Source organism: Drosophila serrata, unplaced genomic scaffold, assembly GCF_035046125.1.
Source record: "Drosophila serrata isolate PLE 108 unplaced genomic scaffold, ASM3504612v1 contig_165, whole genome shotgun sequence".
NCBI classification, from domain to species: Eukaryota; Metazoa; Arthropoda; class Insecta; order Diptera; family Drosophilidae; genus Drosophila; species Drosophila serrata.
In genome coordinates, this window is record NW_028257063.1 from 4185787 (window position 1) to 4200489 (window position 14703).

General features: G+C 40.3%; 3 protein-coding genes across 5 annotated transcripts; 1 reads left to right on the forward strand and 2 right to left on the reverse strand.

Annotated features, from left to right (window-relative positions):
• Positions 1–168: 168 nt before the first annotated feature.
• LOC110179349 (uncharacterized) lies at positions 169–5724 on the forward strand. Of its 2 annotated transcripts, none has more exons than XM_020946860.2 (3): positions 169–991; positions 4014–4663; positions 4774–5724. In XM_020946860.2, exons 1-3 carry the CDS (start codon positions 555–557, stop codon positions 5376–5378), a joined length of 1692 nt encoding a protein of 563 aa, XP_020802519.2. In that variant the 5' UTR covers positions 169–554; the 3' UTR covers positions 5379–5724. The 2 variants fall into 2 exon arrangements, with proteins under 2 accessions (XP_020802519.2, XP_086683444.1); XM_086827318.1 differs by having other exon boundaries at positions 4786–5724.
• Positions 5725–5733: 9 nt separating this feature from the next.
• Tsp47F (Tetraspanin 47F) lies at positions 5734–8438 on the reverse strand. Its single transcript, XM_020946858.2, has 3 exons — positions 8247–8438; positions 6923–7111; positions 5734–6859 (listed from the first exon to the last, which is right to left on the reverse strand). Exons 1-3 carry the CDS (start codon positions 8307–8309, stop codon positions 6392–6394), a joined length of 720 nt encoding a protein of 239 aa, XP_020802517.1. The 5' UTR covers positions 8310–8438; the 3' UTR covers positions 5734–6391.
• A 1897-nt stretch (positions 8439–10335) lies between these two features.
• Positions 10336–14415, reverse strand: Sod3 (Superoxide dismutase 3). 2 transcript variants are annotated; one of them, XM_020946869.2, is made up of 6 exons: positions 14335–14415; positions 12129–12199; positions 11838–12065; positions 11535–11763; positions 11438–11459; positions 10336–10679 (listed from the first exon to the last, which is right to left on the reverse strand). In XM_020946869.2, exons 2-6 carry the CDS (start codon positions 12189–12191, stop codon positions 10565–10567), a joined length of 657 nt encoding a protein of 218 aa, XP_020802528.1. In that variant the 5' UTR covers positions 12192–12199; positions 14335–14415; the 3' UTR covers positions 10336–10564. The 2 variants fall into 2 exon arrangements, with proteins under 2 accessions (XP_020802528.1, XP_086683449.1); XM_086827323.1 differs by having other exon boundaries at positions 12129–12222; positions 14335–14411.
• Positions 14416–14703: the final 288 nt, after the last annotated feature.

The following is a 14703-nucleotide window of genomic DNA, read 5'->3' on the forward strand; positions in this document are numbered from 1 at the left end:
TGGAACAAACAACAGAGCCGTAGGAGCCTTAGAGCCACAGAGAGAGCCAGCATAACAGGCGAAACAGGAGACTCCATGGACTCCTTGCCAACGTTGCGATTTTGTTGATTGTTTGTTGGCAACATAAACGAAGCTCCTCTTCATTCACAAAATGGGGAAAAGAACGCAGTCGGTGCAGGGCATTCGAGCCAAGTGGACGACGCGGACGTGGAAGGCGCCTCATCGCGATCTCCAAGTGGATGCGAGGTTTCCCTTTCGTGACTTCAGCCGGTTTCTACGCGATTTGCTTTCGGCATTCGGTTTGCTTTCCCTTTTCTTTTTTGTTGACAAAGTTATTGCCGCCACGGGCTTAATGACTTCGTAATTGATTTGCATTCGATGTGCCACATTGATTGGCAATTGAAACGTAAGCCACCACCGCCTGAGGAGTTCTTGAAGCCATCGAAACCTGCACTCCCAGTCCCACTCCAACTCCCAGGGAACCCACTCCAGCAGCAAACCACTCATCGTCACCGTTGCTAATCAAGGTTATCAAGGCTAACCTGGCTGTCACCATGTCGCTGTCTGTGGCCAGCCGTCGTCGCCACCAGACGACAAACGCTCCATCGTCCACTAGTAGCAGCTCCTCCACCTCCTCCTTCTCATCAGCTCCTGGTGGCCGCTACCACCTGCCGTTGTCTGTGCGGAAGCAGCACTCCTTCATCGAGCCAACGGCCAGGTTCACGGCCCAGCAGCGAGGATATCTCTCGCGCGGTCTCTCCGTGGGCAGATCCATTGAGAATATCCGCCAGAAGCTATATCCTGGCAGCAGGCAGACTTCTCTGGCCGTTGAGGAGTCCACGGCAAGGATTGCTCCACGCATCACCGCCTCACAGGTCCAGGGATTGAGGCTGAGGGACAAGAGCCTGGTGGCTTGGTCATCCACTTCATCGCTGTTAAAGGATCAGGAGCCGGAGAGAAATACCCAGGCTGAGCAGGCTGAGGGCAAGATGTGAGTAGTTTTAACTTGACTTGGCTTACAATTACAATTTGTTAAGAAAAGGTATACAAAAGGTGATTTTTTGCTGAAATTTTAAGAGATTGGATCTTAGGAAAGTTCATTATTTTTAAGGGTATACACATTATATTATTTAAAATGTGAGTTAAACATTTTATTAAAACAAACAAGAAAGCTGGATGCACATTAATCCTTGTTCATCACTGCCTCTTGGTTCTTGCAATGGCATTATAAGTAAAGTCAGAAACTTATAATTATAAGTATAGTCAGAAGCTTGTAATGCAGTGAAGGAGTCATTTCCGACCCCATAAATCATATATATTCTTGATCAGAATTAAACGGCGAGTCGATCTAGCTATATTTTAAAGAAAATAAATTTTTTCAATTTTTGTCGATTTTTGTAAAAAATGATACATCATTAAAATTTCCGAAAAATGGCAAAAATTTTAGGTTTTAAACTGAGTATGCAGCTTTATTAACCTCTTAAAAACTAACATAGGAAAGCAATCCGAATTAAAATTAAGGCATTTTTGGCTTAGTTATGCGATTTTTAATCTTTGATGTGTAGGAAAAAATTGTCAAATAAAATTATAGATAAATATATCTGTTCAAAGAATGCTACTATAATTTCAGTCATTTTAAGTTTTTAAAATGTTAAACTGAGTATGCAGATTTATTGTCCTATTAACAGAAAGCATGGGAAAGCTTTCTGAATTAAAATTAATGCAGTTTGTTATATAACTTTTATTTGTGGAAGTTCAATTAATTAAATTGATATTTTTATATGCTAATTTTTAAGTAAATCACAGTTTTTCAAATATCATAACTAAGCCAAAAATGCATTAATTTCCATTCGGAAAGCTGTTCTGTGCTAGTTTTTATGGGGTTGATAAAACTGCATATTGAGTTTTTAAATTTAAAAAATTGAAATTTTTTTAAAATTTTGACTATTTTAATGATGTAATAACCCCTTATAAAATTTTCAAAAAAGTGAAAAAATTTTAAAAATGTATTTTTCTTCCAAACATTACTAGAACGATTCGGCTGTTAATGCTGATCAAGAATATATATGATTTATAGGGCCGGAAATGATTCTTTCACTGACTTTGAAGCTTCTGACTAAAATTAGAATCCATCTTTTAAAGTGATATTTATCTATATATTTATATGACAATTTTTATTAAAAATCAAACTCATAACTTAGCCAAAATATTATTATTCGTTAGTAATTTATAATTAAGTAAGGATGTTTACTTTGATCATACCTCTTTTTATATCCTTAATACAAGTTGCTGTAATGGGACACGTGGCAATAAGGGTCTTAATTGGCAAATAAATAAATAGCTAGCACAGGTGATTATAGTCCTAAGCCTGATATCTATATATAAATGTATGTCATGATATAATTAGTTAAGACTTACCGCAGTTGACACGTCATTGCTTAATTTCTTCCAGTGCAGAGTTATATTAGTGGTGACTTTAATTAGGCTTCTTCCTGTTTATCCAGATGCATTGCGTTGATCAGACGATATAATTGAGGTCGGAGGGTAATCACTATCACTTATCACCACTATCACAATAGATGTTGACAGAGCGAAGGCCAGGCACAGACTGAGGGCGGAGCGGCGGCAGTGCCTGGTATTTATAGTCTCCGAGCAAAGAGAACAGAGAATTTGAGAGCGAGAGCGAAGAGCGAGCATCTCTAGCGATAAGCCTTTCCCTCTAACTCCCTCTGTGTATCTCAGAGATACTCAGAGCGTGAGAGAGAGGGGGAGAGTGGGAGAGAAAGAGGCACATACATTTACCGAATGACTATATGATATAGTCGTTCGATCCAACCTGTTCGAACTATATATTATTGAGAGTATATAGAAGACTAGGTTTCATTCAGATAGCATTTCAATTGAGTCACTGAGTTTGTGTAGCAAACGGACACGGCTGTTTATGCTGATCAAGAATATATATACATGTACATACTTTATATGGTCGGAAATGCAAACTAGTGACTGAAATAATAATTTATTGTAAGGGAAATTACTTAAAACTATAACCTTATTCGTTTCTCTCATAAATAAAATAGTCTTTAGTGAAGAAATTAGAATTACCTTGAAACCCATATGGTAAGTATGAAGTAGAATCTCCTCAAGGGTCGCTTTTATGTGTTACCACAAATGGTTGGAATTGAAATAGGCAAAATGTATACCAAATATATTGTCGCACCTATGGAAACACATATGTTTGACCTTGGTGCCAGGCGAACGTTGCGTATACGTAATAAATCCATTGGTATCCAGTTGTAATGTAATGTCTGCCCTGATATCATCTATATAAATATGCCGAAAGTGACACTTTCGATATCATCGCTTCAAGTTCTGGGTGTGTGTTGTGTGTGAGTGGTGGGTGTGCAATTTGCATGCTTCACGCCGAAATCAAACGTCAAAGTTTTATGTTTCCAGTGCATAACACACGCTAGACATGCTCGCAAAGGGGGAGGAGTAGGAGGAGTAGGAGCAGGAGGAGTAGGAGCAGGAGCAGGAGCAGGACTAGGAGCTGGAACACAGAGTACTGGGGAGCAGCTCCACCCACCTGGCGGCACACTTAAGTCGATCATTGCCCGCTGACAAGATAGCTGAGCGGAAAACTTGGGCGGATGGGTGCAATGACCCTTAGTAGACTCACTTTCGTAGGTCCGCGTTTTCCGCGTTTTCCGCTTTTCGGGGCGCCAATTGTAAACGTAATTGACATGGTTTCCTTTTTCATCGCGCGCCAAAGTTAATTTCTATTTCTGGTGCCTTGCATGCATAGCGATTCCTCGATTCTCGATTCTCGATTCTTGATTTGTGGAATCGGGAACAGCATAAATTGCCTGCGCCCAGCCCGCAACTAATGCCAAATAATTTGATTTAAATTTAGAAGGCTGGCGACGCTACTAGGTCACTCGAAACTTTCCATTTTCAATTCGATTTCCACTTCCATATCCCATTTCCCACTTAACGTTCTTACTTTCCCTTTGCAGCAGCGCCAAGGCGGACAAGAATCGCATAAATCTAAATATAGTTTTGTCCCAGACAATACGGGCCACCAACGAGCGGGAGCAGGAGCAGGAGCCGGAGCCGGAGCCGGAGCTGGAGCAGGATCCTGACCAGGAGCCGGAGCAGCATCAGACGCTAAAGCCTGAAAGCCTCCCTGCAGAGATCCCTTTGAGCATCTCGCCCGCCTTGACCATCCAGCGGCGTCCGCCCCTGGTGCGTGCTATGTCCGCTCCGGTCCGTGGTCTGGACGAGAGCAGCAAGGGTGTCATAGCGGCCAGCAAGCGGAGTCAGCAGAAGCTGCGTCGTCGGAAGATCTTCACCAGGACACCATCTACCTCGGTGGTAACGGGCGGTGCAGCCTTAGATGTCCTCGGCGGCGATTCATCCTCCTCGGGAGGAGGAGCAACGGGTTCCGGTAGCTCATCAAAAAAAGCTCTGAATCGTGCACGCAGCGTGGTGGCCCCCGATGTAATCACTCTGGTTTCCCTTCTAAGTTCCGAGGGCAGTGATTCCGAGCGGGAGGACAACTGTTCCACGGTGGTCTCGTCGCCACCAGCTGGCGGGGCAGAGAAACAGCAGCCAGGAGCCGGAGGGCAGCGAAGGGCGCCGCTCTTAAGGAAGACGGGTAAATCGGGTAAGTCTCAAGGACTCCAAAAAAAAGAAGACGAGTTGATGGATGAGCTAGGAGCATCAGCATCCTGCCTCCTAGTTTCTAGCTTAAACCCAACTAAAGCTTTCTGGCAGTCTCGTTTCAAGACAGCTATCCGCCCACCTTCCAGCTGGCCTCCAAGGAGTACTCGCACATGATCCGACGCGGATCGATAGCACCTCTGGCCGCCCGCATTCGCGCCAACCGTCCACCCACAGCGCCGCCCGTTTCCATATTCCTAACCGACGTGGTTGTTGGTGGCGTTCCATCGGGCAAGATGGATCAGCAGCAGCTGAAGAAGGAGGACGAGATTCCCCTAACGCCACCCGATGAGGCCAAGAAGGAGAACAACAATAATGCGGCCAATTGTGAGGAGCAGCCACAGGCCCAGCCGGATCACAATTATCCAAACTATGTGCGTAGCATCAAGGAGCGCGAGTGCTGGAAGCTCCATCAGAAGATGGGAGCCAAGGGAGTGAGTGTGAGCTACGAGACCGTGCTCAGGGGCATGTTGACGCCCACAGAGTTCCGGCACTACCAGAAGCAGCGCGAGCAGGAGGAGGCTCGTGTCCTGGAGGAGGCTGAGGCCGCCGAGGCAGCCGCTGCAGCGGCCATCCTGGAGAGCGGCGACAAGGAGAGCCGCAAGGCGCCAGTCACGGCCATGGAACGTCTCTCGGAGGCCCTGCTCCAGAGCAAGTAGAGGGAGCAGCAGTGTTCCAGTTCCAGTAGAAGGCGGAGCCGGAGCCGGAGCCGGAGCAGATCTCCCCCAGGAACCCGACCATTAAATTGCATTTGCCTCTAGGGGACGTAGTTGTAGTAGTCGAGCACTCGTTAAACCGCATTCCCACTCCGCTGACAAAGACACCACTGATCGGCGTCCATTCGGTAGTTCTAGATGGTACCCGTAATCCGGAGTCCACACTTCCGGAACCCTTAATCCTCAAGCTTAAATGGACGCTGAGCCTGGCCAATAAAAGCAAAAGCAACAATCCTTCCCCTCCCCTGTAGACCCTTAACAATAAAGATTACTAGAAGACACCTAAGAACCCGGAGACTTTTGTTTACAACAGGCTACAAGGTAATATTTATTATTCCAGGAAATACAACAAGGATTACCTTTTTTTTATTCAATAGTTAATAGCAAAAATTAATCATTTGTTTTTTATTTCGAAATATAAAAAAAGAACAATGAAACATGATTAATTCAATTTGTAGTAAATATTTTTGCTAGTTTTTGGTTTTGGTATTTCTTTATGAAACAGAAAATATCATAAATTATATTGAAATATAATTGGGAATTTGAGTAATTAACTTTAAAAAGGTTTAAATTTATGAAATAGGTGCAGCAAAATCAGGTTTTAGGCTTATAATAATAGTTATAATATTTAAATAAAACAATCAACATTTAAAGAAATGGCAAGAATATATACCGTATAGAAATCAGGCTTATAAATTCTTAACTAATTCGAAAAAATATATAGATTATTCTCAAATAAACTTCATTTTGGGAAGATCAAGACACATTAAAGAAAAGAAATGGAAACTAATGACTTGAAATTAAATCGGATATTGATTGTTGCGTTTTCTTTTCGTACACTTTTCGTTTCATTTAAAATTTTGTCTTTAGTGTGGTGTAAAATTGAGCAAGATTCAATTGTTGAAACAAAGGCAACTACGTCAAGTTAAGTTTAAAAACAATTAAAAAGAAGCCTCCTACTTGGCCCTCTCCCGGCGTATGGAACTGGCCAGATAACAGGCTAGAACTATGCCCAATATCTGGATAAAGGCTATGCCAATGCCCACTCCTATCAAAATCACCGCGTTCTTGTCGATCCGATTCTTCAGCTTCCCGACACATCCATCCTGGAAGTACTTGTCCCTGCCCAGAGCCGGTGAATCGGTGCAGTGGCCCACAGTGGTGTCGATATACTGCTGCTGACAACAGCTGGCCGGTAGCGTTTTATTCGCACTCAGTGTCCTCCAATCCGCCGGAGAGTCCACGCCGCAGCACATTAACTTTTGCTGGATATTGTCCCAGGCCATGGTGTCCTCGCTGTTGGAACGTTTGATGGACTCCTGGAGCGAGTTCTTGACCATCATCTCGAGGTCCTTTTTGAAAACGCTGGCTGCAATGCCCACCGCCAGTTCCACAATAAAGATGACGGCCAAAAGGACAGCGAACTAATAAGGAAATTGAATGATATATATATATATATATATAAATTAATATCCTAATATCCTTACCGTCAGCAGTAGCGTTGGCGACTCCTTAATGGCACCAAAACAACCCAGGGAAGCGATCAGGAAGATGATCAGACCCGTCACTATCAGGACAATGGGCGGTGCCAGGACTCGTCCCTCCACAAAATGATTGAATTCATTGACATCGGCCAGGACAACAGCGCCGGCTATAAGGATACCCAGGCCAGAGATCTACAACGAAATCAAATTGATCCGTCCGGATTAATCGAATGCACGACCTTTAATATATCCGTAAAGCAATTTGCCTAATGGCTTCCAATAAAGTCCTAATTCGAAACGCGTTGCCTCTATTTACATTCCCAATTCTAATTGTGTGATAAAAATCACCCACGACTACACATTCAATGGCATTTCCATGTCCACATCGTCATTGACAGTTGCCGTGTGCCCGTGTGTTTGCTCAGTTGTTGGTCAATGCGAAGGACACCCAGTGTCCGTGTCCATGTCCATGTCCATGTCCTTTGGATACACGCATACATCACTTTCATGTCGTAATAAGCGAATCGCTACTGGCAAATGAAAATGCCATTTTCCAGCGATAATCATCTAAATGAGACCTCAACAAGACTCAGAAGGCTTAAGCGTAATTGCAGGGCTTTAAATCAAGGTAATTATGGCGAATTATATTGCAATTTAAGGGGATAATCAATGAAGAAGTTTTAGTCTGCGGATTTCCTTACTTTATTTAAATTGATTTAAATGATAAATAAATATTGGGTTTATCAACATTTTCATATTATATTCCGTTTTCGTAATACCAATAATTCTCTGACAAAAATAAATCAGTAGTTCATTTTGGGACTTTCCAGGCTTGTTTGCTTTATATTTAGGAAGCATTTTTTAACAAGGTTTTAAATCATGAAAGTATTAAATTTAAGATTCAAGTTTCAGCAAAATTTTAAGACATGACATATGAAAAAAAAAATCTAAACGAAGGTAGAAGTAATTAAATTCAACCTTAAAAAGTGTTTTGAAATGACTCAGTTTCCTCGTTGTGCAAGCCTAAAATCTAGAAAGATCCGATTATAAAATAAATGTTCTGGTTTTAATCAAACTTAATTTAGAATGTAAATATATATTTTTGATATAATATTTTTTGATATTTTTTATTTAAGAAAACAACAGTTTAAACCATAAAAAGTATGAGTTTAAGGAATGGAAAACTTTGGTATAACTTATTAGTTATGTAAGTGTTTCAATTTCTTATTTATTCAGTTAAGCTTATACTTTTAATATCTTTATAGATTAATAATTCACTTAAATGTATATTTTTTGTATTTGTTCACTTATAATTTCAATCACTTACCGCAAATAAAACATTAAAGGCAAATAATACATATTTAATTAAACTCGGCCCGCAATTACGCATTTTGATATTTCACTCAGCCACTCCGTCCCTCTTTTGAGCTCAATTTAAGTTTCTACAAATTAATTTGAGTTTTAATCCAAAATTAGAACTATTTTCTCAGCTCCTGAGATCGCGACTGACCGAACGGACTGAAGTTTAACCACAAACTGACCGGAACAGCAGTCCGGCCGGGCTTTAGAAGGCCTTCCTGGCCCGGCTTCTGTTGTGGCCATCGCATTCCCGGTTGGCGATGGCAACGCACCCCGGGATTATAGAAAATGGAAATAAAAGTAAAAGTGAGTGAAAGTCTTGGAGGAGAAACGTTACGAATTCAGGCCAGTCCGGGAATCGGAAAAGAGGGGAATGGGAATGGGGCACAACAGACCCATTTCGTTGATTCCACACTCGATACCAAAGAACTTTTGACCAAAGGAAAGGAGGTCGCCCCCAAGGGCTTACCTCACAGGTATGTACGTACATACCTCTTTCTACTGCCACCTGGTGGTGGGTCATTGCACTTATTACCATAAAAAAAGAAGGGCCTCCCACGGGGGGAAATCCCTTTAAAGTTAACGCGACCGGGCTCAAGGCGAAATTAATTGCGTGCTTTCGTGCGAAGAAAGTTTCTCTCACTCTTTCTCCATGGAGAATCCAGAATTTGGCGGCGTTACTATTTGTGCGAAATAATTAAAGACGCCTTCAACTATGCCACAACTATGGGTCTTGATGATGTTAATGTCGCGTGTCGACTTCCATGGCCCCCAAACTGGGCTTAGACTCTATCTGGCCAAAGAAATCTCCAGCTAAAAGACTGTTGCTATTGACCATTAGCGGTGGGGGGGAAAATCGCTGGAAAATGCAGTTCTTTGAATGATTGGAGGGCAAACATTTGCCTAAGGCTTCCGCAATTTAAAGCAAATTGTGGCTTCATGCTGGGTTTTAGCCAACTACAGAAAGTTATGGCCTAATTTCTTGAATAAAAGAGGGGAAAAGGTTATCGGTATGAAGCCATTGCGTCATTGGTTTTCCTTTTTTTGTTGAGGCATTTCTATGGAATTGGGAATGTATAATCTAATTATAGTTTTGCTTGACCAAAACTGATAACCTATTTCTTAATATTTTTCTTTTGTTTATTTCTCTTTATTAAGAATAAATATTTTTTTTGGTAAAGTCTTTAGAGGTTTATTATTTATTCAAAAAGAAATGTCTGGAAATAAATATATATAAAGAGATTGTGCTAGTTTACTTTGTACATAGGTAATTTCTATTCCCCTGTAGGGGTATTATAATTTTAGTCAGTGAAGGAATCATTTCCGAGCCCATAAATTATATATATTCTTGATCAGAATTAAACGGCGAGTCGATCTAGCTATATTTTAAAGAAAATAAATTTTTTCAATTTTTGTCAATTTTTTTTTTAAATGAAAAGGGTTAACATCATTAAAATTTCCAAAAAAATTCAAAAATTTTAGTTTTTAAACTGAGTATGCAGCTTTGTTAACCTCTTAAAAACTAACATAGGAAAGCAATCCGAATTAAAATTAATGCATTTTTGGCTTAATTGTGCGACTTTTAATCTTTCATGTGTAGAAAAAATTGTCATAGTTAAAGTTACAAGTACAGCTATCTAATGACTAATAATTTGAAATTTTAACTTATAATTATTATTATTATAAAAATTTATAAGTTGACATTTGGCGGAATAGTCCGTATTTTAACGTTGCGATATATGTGGGACAAATTGGTTTTCTGTTTTTATATATTGTTATATAATTTACTTAAAATTGTTTGCTGGTCGTAGTATTTTTTTTAAGGAATAGATACATTCCAAATACAACCTTAGTTTAAATAAAAATCAAGCAACAGTTTGCAAATTCGCAATGAATGAAGCTACCCACCACCCACTAAACTCTCAATTTGAAGTACATATAGCCTTGTCTAATCTGGTAATAACTTATAAGTTAACCTTATCTAATAAATTTTTCCTGGGACAATCTTAACCAATCTGCTTACTATCTCTGCACGTACCATTAAATAATACAGAAAGTACAAGTAACAAACTTTATTTCAAACATAATACATGTGTAGTTTAGTTAGTTTCCTCAGAGTTTGTTATTTTTGTGGTGGATAATGTTGTTAGAGTTGTTGTTGTTGTGGCTGGAGTATTATTTATAAATTGTGTGACTAATTACAGGTGTGTATGCTTGGGGTGTGTGTGTGCGGATGCAGTATCCCGATGCCACATGCCACACATGCTCAGTCCAATCCAAAGGATGTTAGTCGATGTTGCGGGCCAAGAACATGGCCACGATGACGGTCAGGATGGAGAGGGAGCTGCGCAGGGCGCCGGCGCCACCATCGCGGCATGGCCATTCCTCCAGATCCTCCGAGCTGCAATTAAAAGGTGGAACCAGACGAACAGGTGTGATGTACTCTCTCTTCTCTCACATACAAGATACATAGCTCACAGATACAGCGGATACGGGTACGGATACGGATAGGGGTATGGATATGGGTGGTGCGGATATGGGTATGCGAGTGGATACGGTGGATAGCGCTGGAGTGGATAGACAACATGATCTTGTGGCTCCTCATGGGGCACATAAAACAGTGGTGCTTGTTGATGGCCTTGTGAAGCGGGTGCAGATTCTGGCGGGTAACTGGAAAAACACACAATCCAAACACTGAGATGATTGAACTCGGGACACCACCTTCGTCCTCCTGACTCCCAGCCATGGCTCACCATTAAAGCTAATGATATTAGTGGGGAACAAGGGTGGTTTTCCCCTTTGTCACGCGGTCAACCAACCCTAATGCTAGTTTGTTTAGGCCACGAACGGGAGAATACAAGAACAGCAAGTACATGCTAATGTTTAGCTTAGATTTCGGTTAATTTCTTGTCGGTTTTATTACACACACACACAGGTGAGAGGGAAAAGGCCAAGGAAAATTTAGGGTGAGTGAGTCAGTTAATTGAGGAAAGCTTTATGTGTGTTAGCCAAACATGAGTGTGTGAGTTTTGTGAGTGAATGTGATTGTGGTTGGGAAAACACTTCATTAGTTGGTTTCTTTTTTTTTACACATAAACTACACATAAAATATTCGAGCAGCATTCGAGTTTTGTCTGTCTCGGTGGAAGCGATATTTACTTGACACCAATAACACCGCAGGCTGCAACGAAATCAAATTCGAAATAATTAATTATTAAAGATTAGCTCTACAGATTTCCAAATAAAATAAACCCACCAATGCGGCCGCCAGCGTTGCCAGTCTTCTTGGAATCCGTATGGTTACCCAAACCCAAATCATCCTCCAACTCATGGAGGACACATCCTCGTCCAATGATGGTTCGCTTGCCAGTTAGAGAGATCACTGTATCCGTGTAGGTAATATCAATAATGCCCGTTGAGTTGACCTCCAGATTGCCGAGATCACCAACGTGACGCACATCGTGCTTGGGACCGCCATGATCAACCTGAAAAAGGTTACAAAACAAGATTAATTAGGCATCCATTAATCACTATTAATAAGAGATAAGTTTGCTCCAACCTTATCGGGATTGTAGTGGGCACCCATGCTGGCACATCCATTGCTCAGATCTCCCTTCTCATGGATGTGGAAGCCATGCTTGCCCTCCTTGACGCCCTCCAATTGGATGCGCACATGGACATTCTGGCCGCAATCGTTCTGGGTGAAGGTCACATTGCCCTTGACCTGGCTATTATCCGCCTGCACTGGCCCGGTCAGATAGGCTATGGCCTGGATGGCATTGTTACGCTATTACCGGAATTAGTTAATTAATTATTTATTTCATAAGACTATAAATTATTAGATCCTTACCGCCTGAGCTGCTGAACAGATTGTCGCACAAAGTGCCAGGGCAACCACTAGATAACGCAGCATTTTGAAAACTGAAAGTAACAAAAGATTACAACTGGCACGTGTTAAAAATAATAAATAAGTAAATGGAAAACATTTCACTGAAAGGTTTAAGCTATAAATAAAGCTTTGTATTACATTTATCAAAAGCGAATTTTTGATTGCACCAACACAACTAGAACTAGATCAAAATTAGAGATGATCTTAGTTAGTTACAAGTGATAGTTGGTTTTAAAACTTTTACTAAGATTGAAATTATTTTTAAATGGCTTATAGATTTTAAATATTAAATTTAGAATTATGATTATAATAATTAATTAGAAGTAATGTGATAAACTTGATTACTTTCACCCTTTAAACTTGCATTCTCAATTAAACAAAATCCCAAACTTTACACCTTTAATGATCTATTTAATATCTCTCACTAAACCAATAACTAGATAATTATCAGTATTAAATTCACACGATATATGTATATAAGTATCGCTAAAAAAAAGACCTCACATTAATCCAAGCTGCTCATCCCTGGATTTTTGGACGTCATCAGGTGCACATTCACTTGATTCCATTAAATCGGACAGTTGTGTGCGGAATTGAAGCGCCTAACCTCAATTTATGAAACGATTTGTGGGTCATATACGAGATATTACCTCTGTGTGCTTGTATATATATATATATTTGTTCATATATATCTATCTATATAGTCAGACACAGACTCAACTAAATGCAAACAGCCTTTTTCCACAGGGTTAAGTGCGAGTGCGGCTGCGGGGGAAGGTCAATCGGCAATCCACAATCAAAATTCAACAATCTCTTTTTCGTACGCACTTCGCTTTGAGTGTTAAAGCAAGTTGTGTATGGATGTCAGAGTTTATCGATATAAAATATTTGTTTATTAGTCTTATCGGTGTCTCAGTATTATGCTGGCCAGTCTTGCTGAGTCATGTCCCGAGGCAATCTTCAAAAAATTGCGGGCAGTACCTGCCTTTAAGAACCTGCCTTTATCCTTATCGGTAAAGCGGCGACACTTGAACTCGGTTCCCAAATTTATGATTCTCACGCTGGCAGTATGACTGAATTTTACCTTTGTCGAAGGTATCGGAGAACTTGGAAGCCACGGAAAAATATTATAAATTGCACTTGTAAAAATATTCGATAGAAAATGGAAAATAAGCCGACTAATTGGATTACAAAATTCAAAATATAAACAGAAAACAGGGGATCTTGTACATACAATTTTTAATTTATATGTTTCACAATGTGTTTTATTTTATTTAATATTTATTACAGTGTAAAACTCTTAACTCTTCATACCTATTTATTAATTCTGGTTCAAACTGTCACGAAATGGTTGACAAATTGCAACTAATCGTCATCGTTTGTCCATCAAATATGTGTTATTAAGGGCTTTCCCTATTCGTTGATTGAATATGATTGATTTGAAAATAATGGCTTAGGAACGAGTTATTCTCACAGGTGCCATTAAGTCATACTAGAATTAATTTTGATTATCATTAAGCAGCAGGTGTAACATCATCAAGAATTTGCAAACAATAAAGACTAAGATTATTTCTCCACTCTTCCCATCTATATAGCTTGGCATCTAATTTAAACGCTCAAGTTATGCAGTTAGTAGATAAGAACGATACATAAATTTCCATATATGTATGTGTGTCATAGAGATATAGGAATTTGTAAACAAAACAAAATTCAGGTAAAAATGTAAATTTTGCCCACAAAATGATGGCAAATGTGGAACGTATTGGAGTTTGGGTTTCTTGTCGAATTATGGATTCCGTCTCAAGTGCATTTTAACCCACACAGAGATGGATTTATAACTGGTTACTTTAACCCATTCAAGGGCAATCGGACAACGAACGCTGCCAAAATAAAAAGTGAGAGAATCACAAATAACTGAAACTGCGTTTTTACGCTAACTGGTTTTGGATTACTTTATTTGTATTCTTTTTTGGTAATAAGCCATCTCAGGTAATAAATATTAAGAGCTGTTTATTCTGCATTAAATAATGGGACCAACAGCAGCAACCTATTTTAATTGCACAACGAACCCGACTTTAGCTTCACCTTCACCCATTATTCCCAATCCTTGGCACTTGTTCTTTCTGTGTGATTCTCTATTTTTTTTTTTTTATTTTAGCGCACTCACCTTGTTAGCAACTATTTAATAATTGAGTAGTTATATTTTTCAGACGATCTGTACCGTTGGAGAACTGCGACGGAACTGTTTGGAGCCCCCGGCATTGCCATCGCAAATCGACTTGCTTTCGGTGGGGAGCTTAATGGGGAGAGAGCGCCCAGAATGGAGAGCGAGCGCACCTGAGCGAGGCGTCGGAAATTGCAGTGAACTGGTCAGCACGATCTGGCGTGGGAGTGGGAAAGAGAGAAGGGTAGCTTTACTCTTTGGCTTATCTCAAGCTTACGCTCACGCATGCTGTGTGAGTCTCTCTCTTTGAAGTTTTCTGGAAACTTTACAGACTAAATATTGATCGTGTTTTGGTTTTTACAAAACGCTATT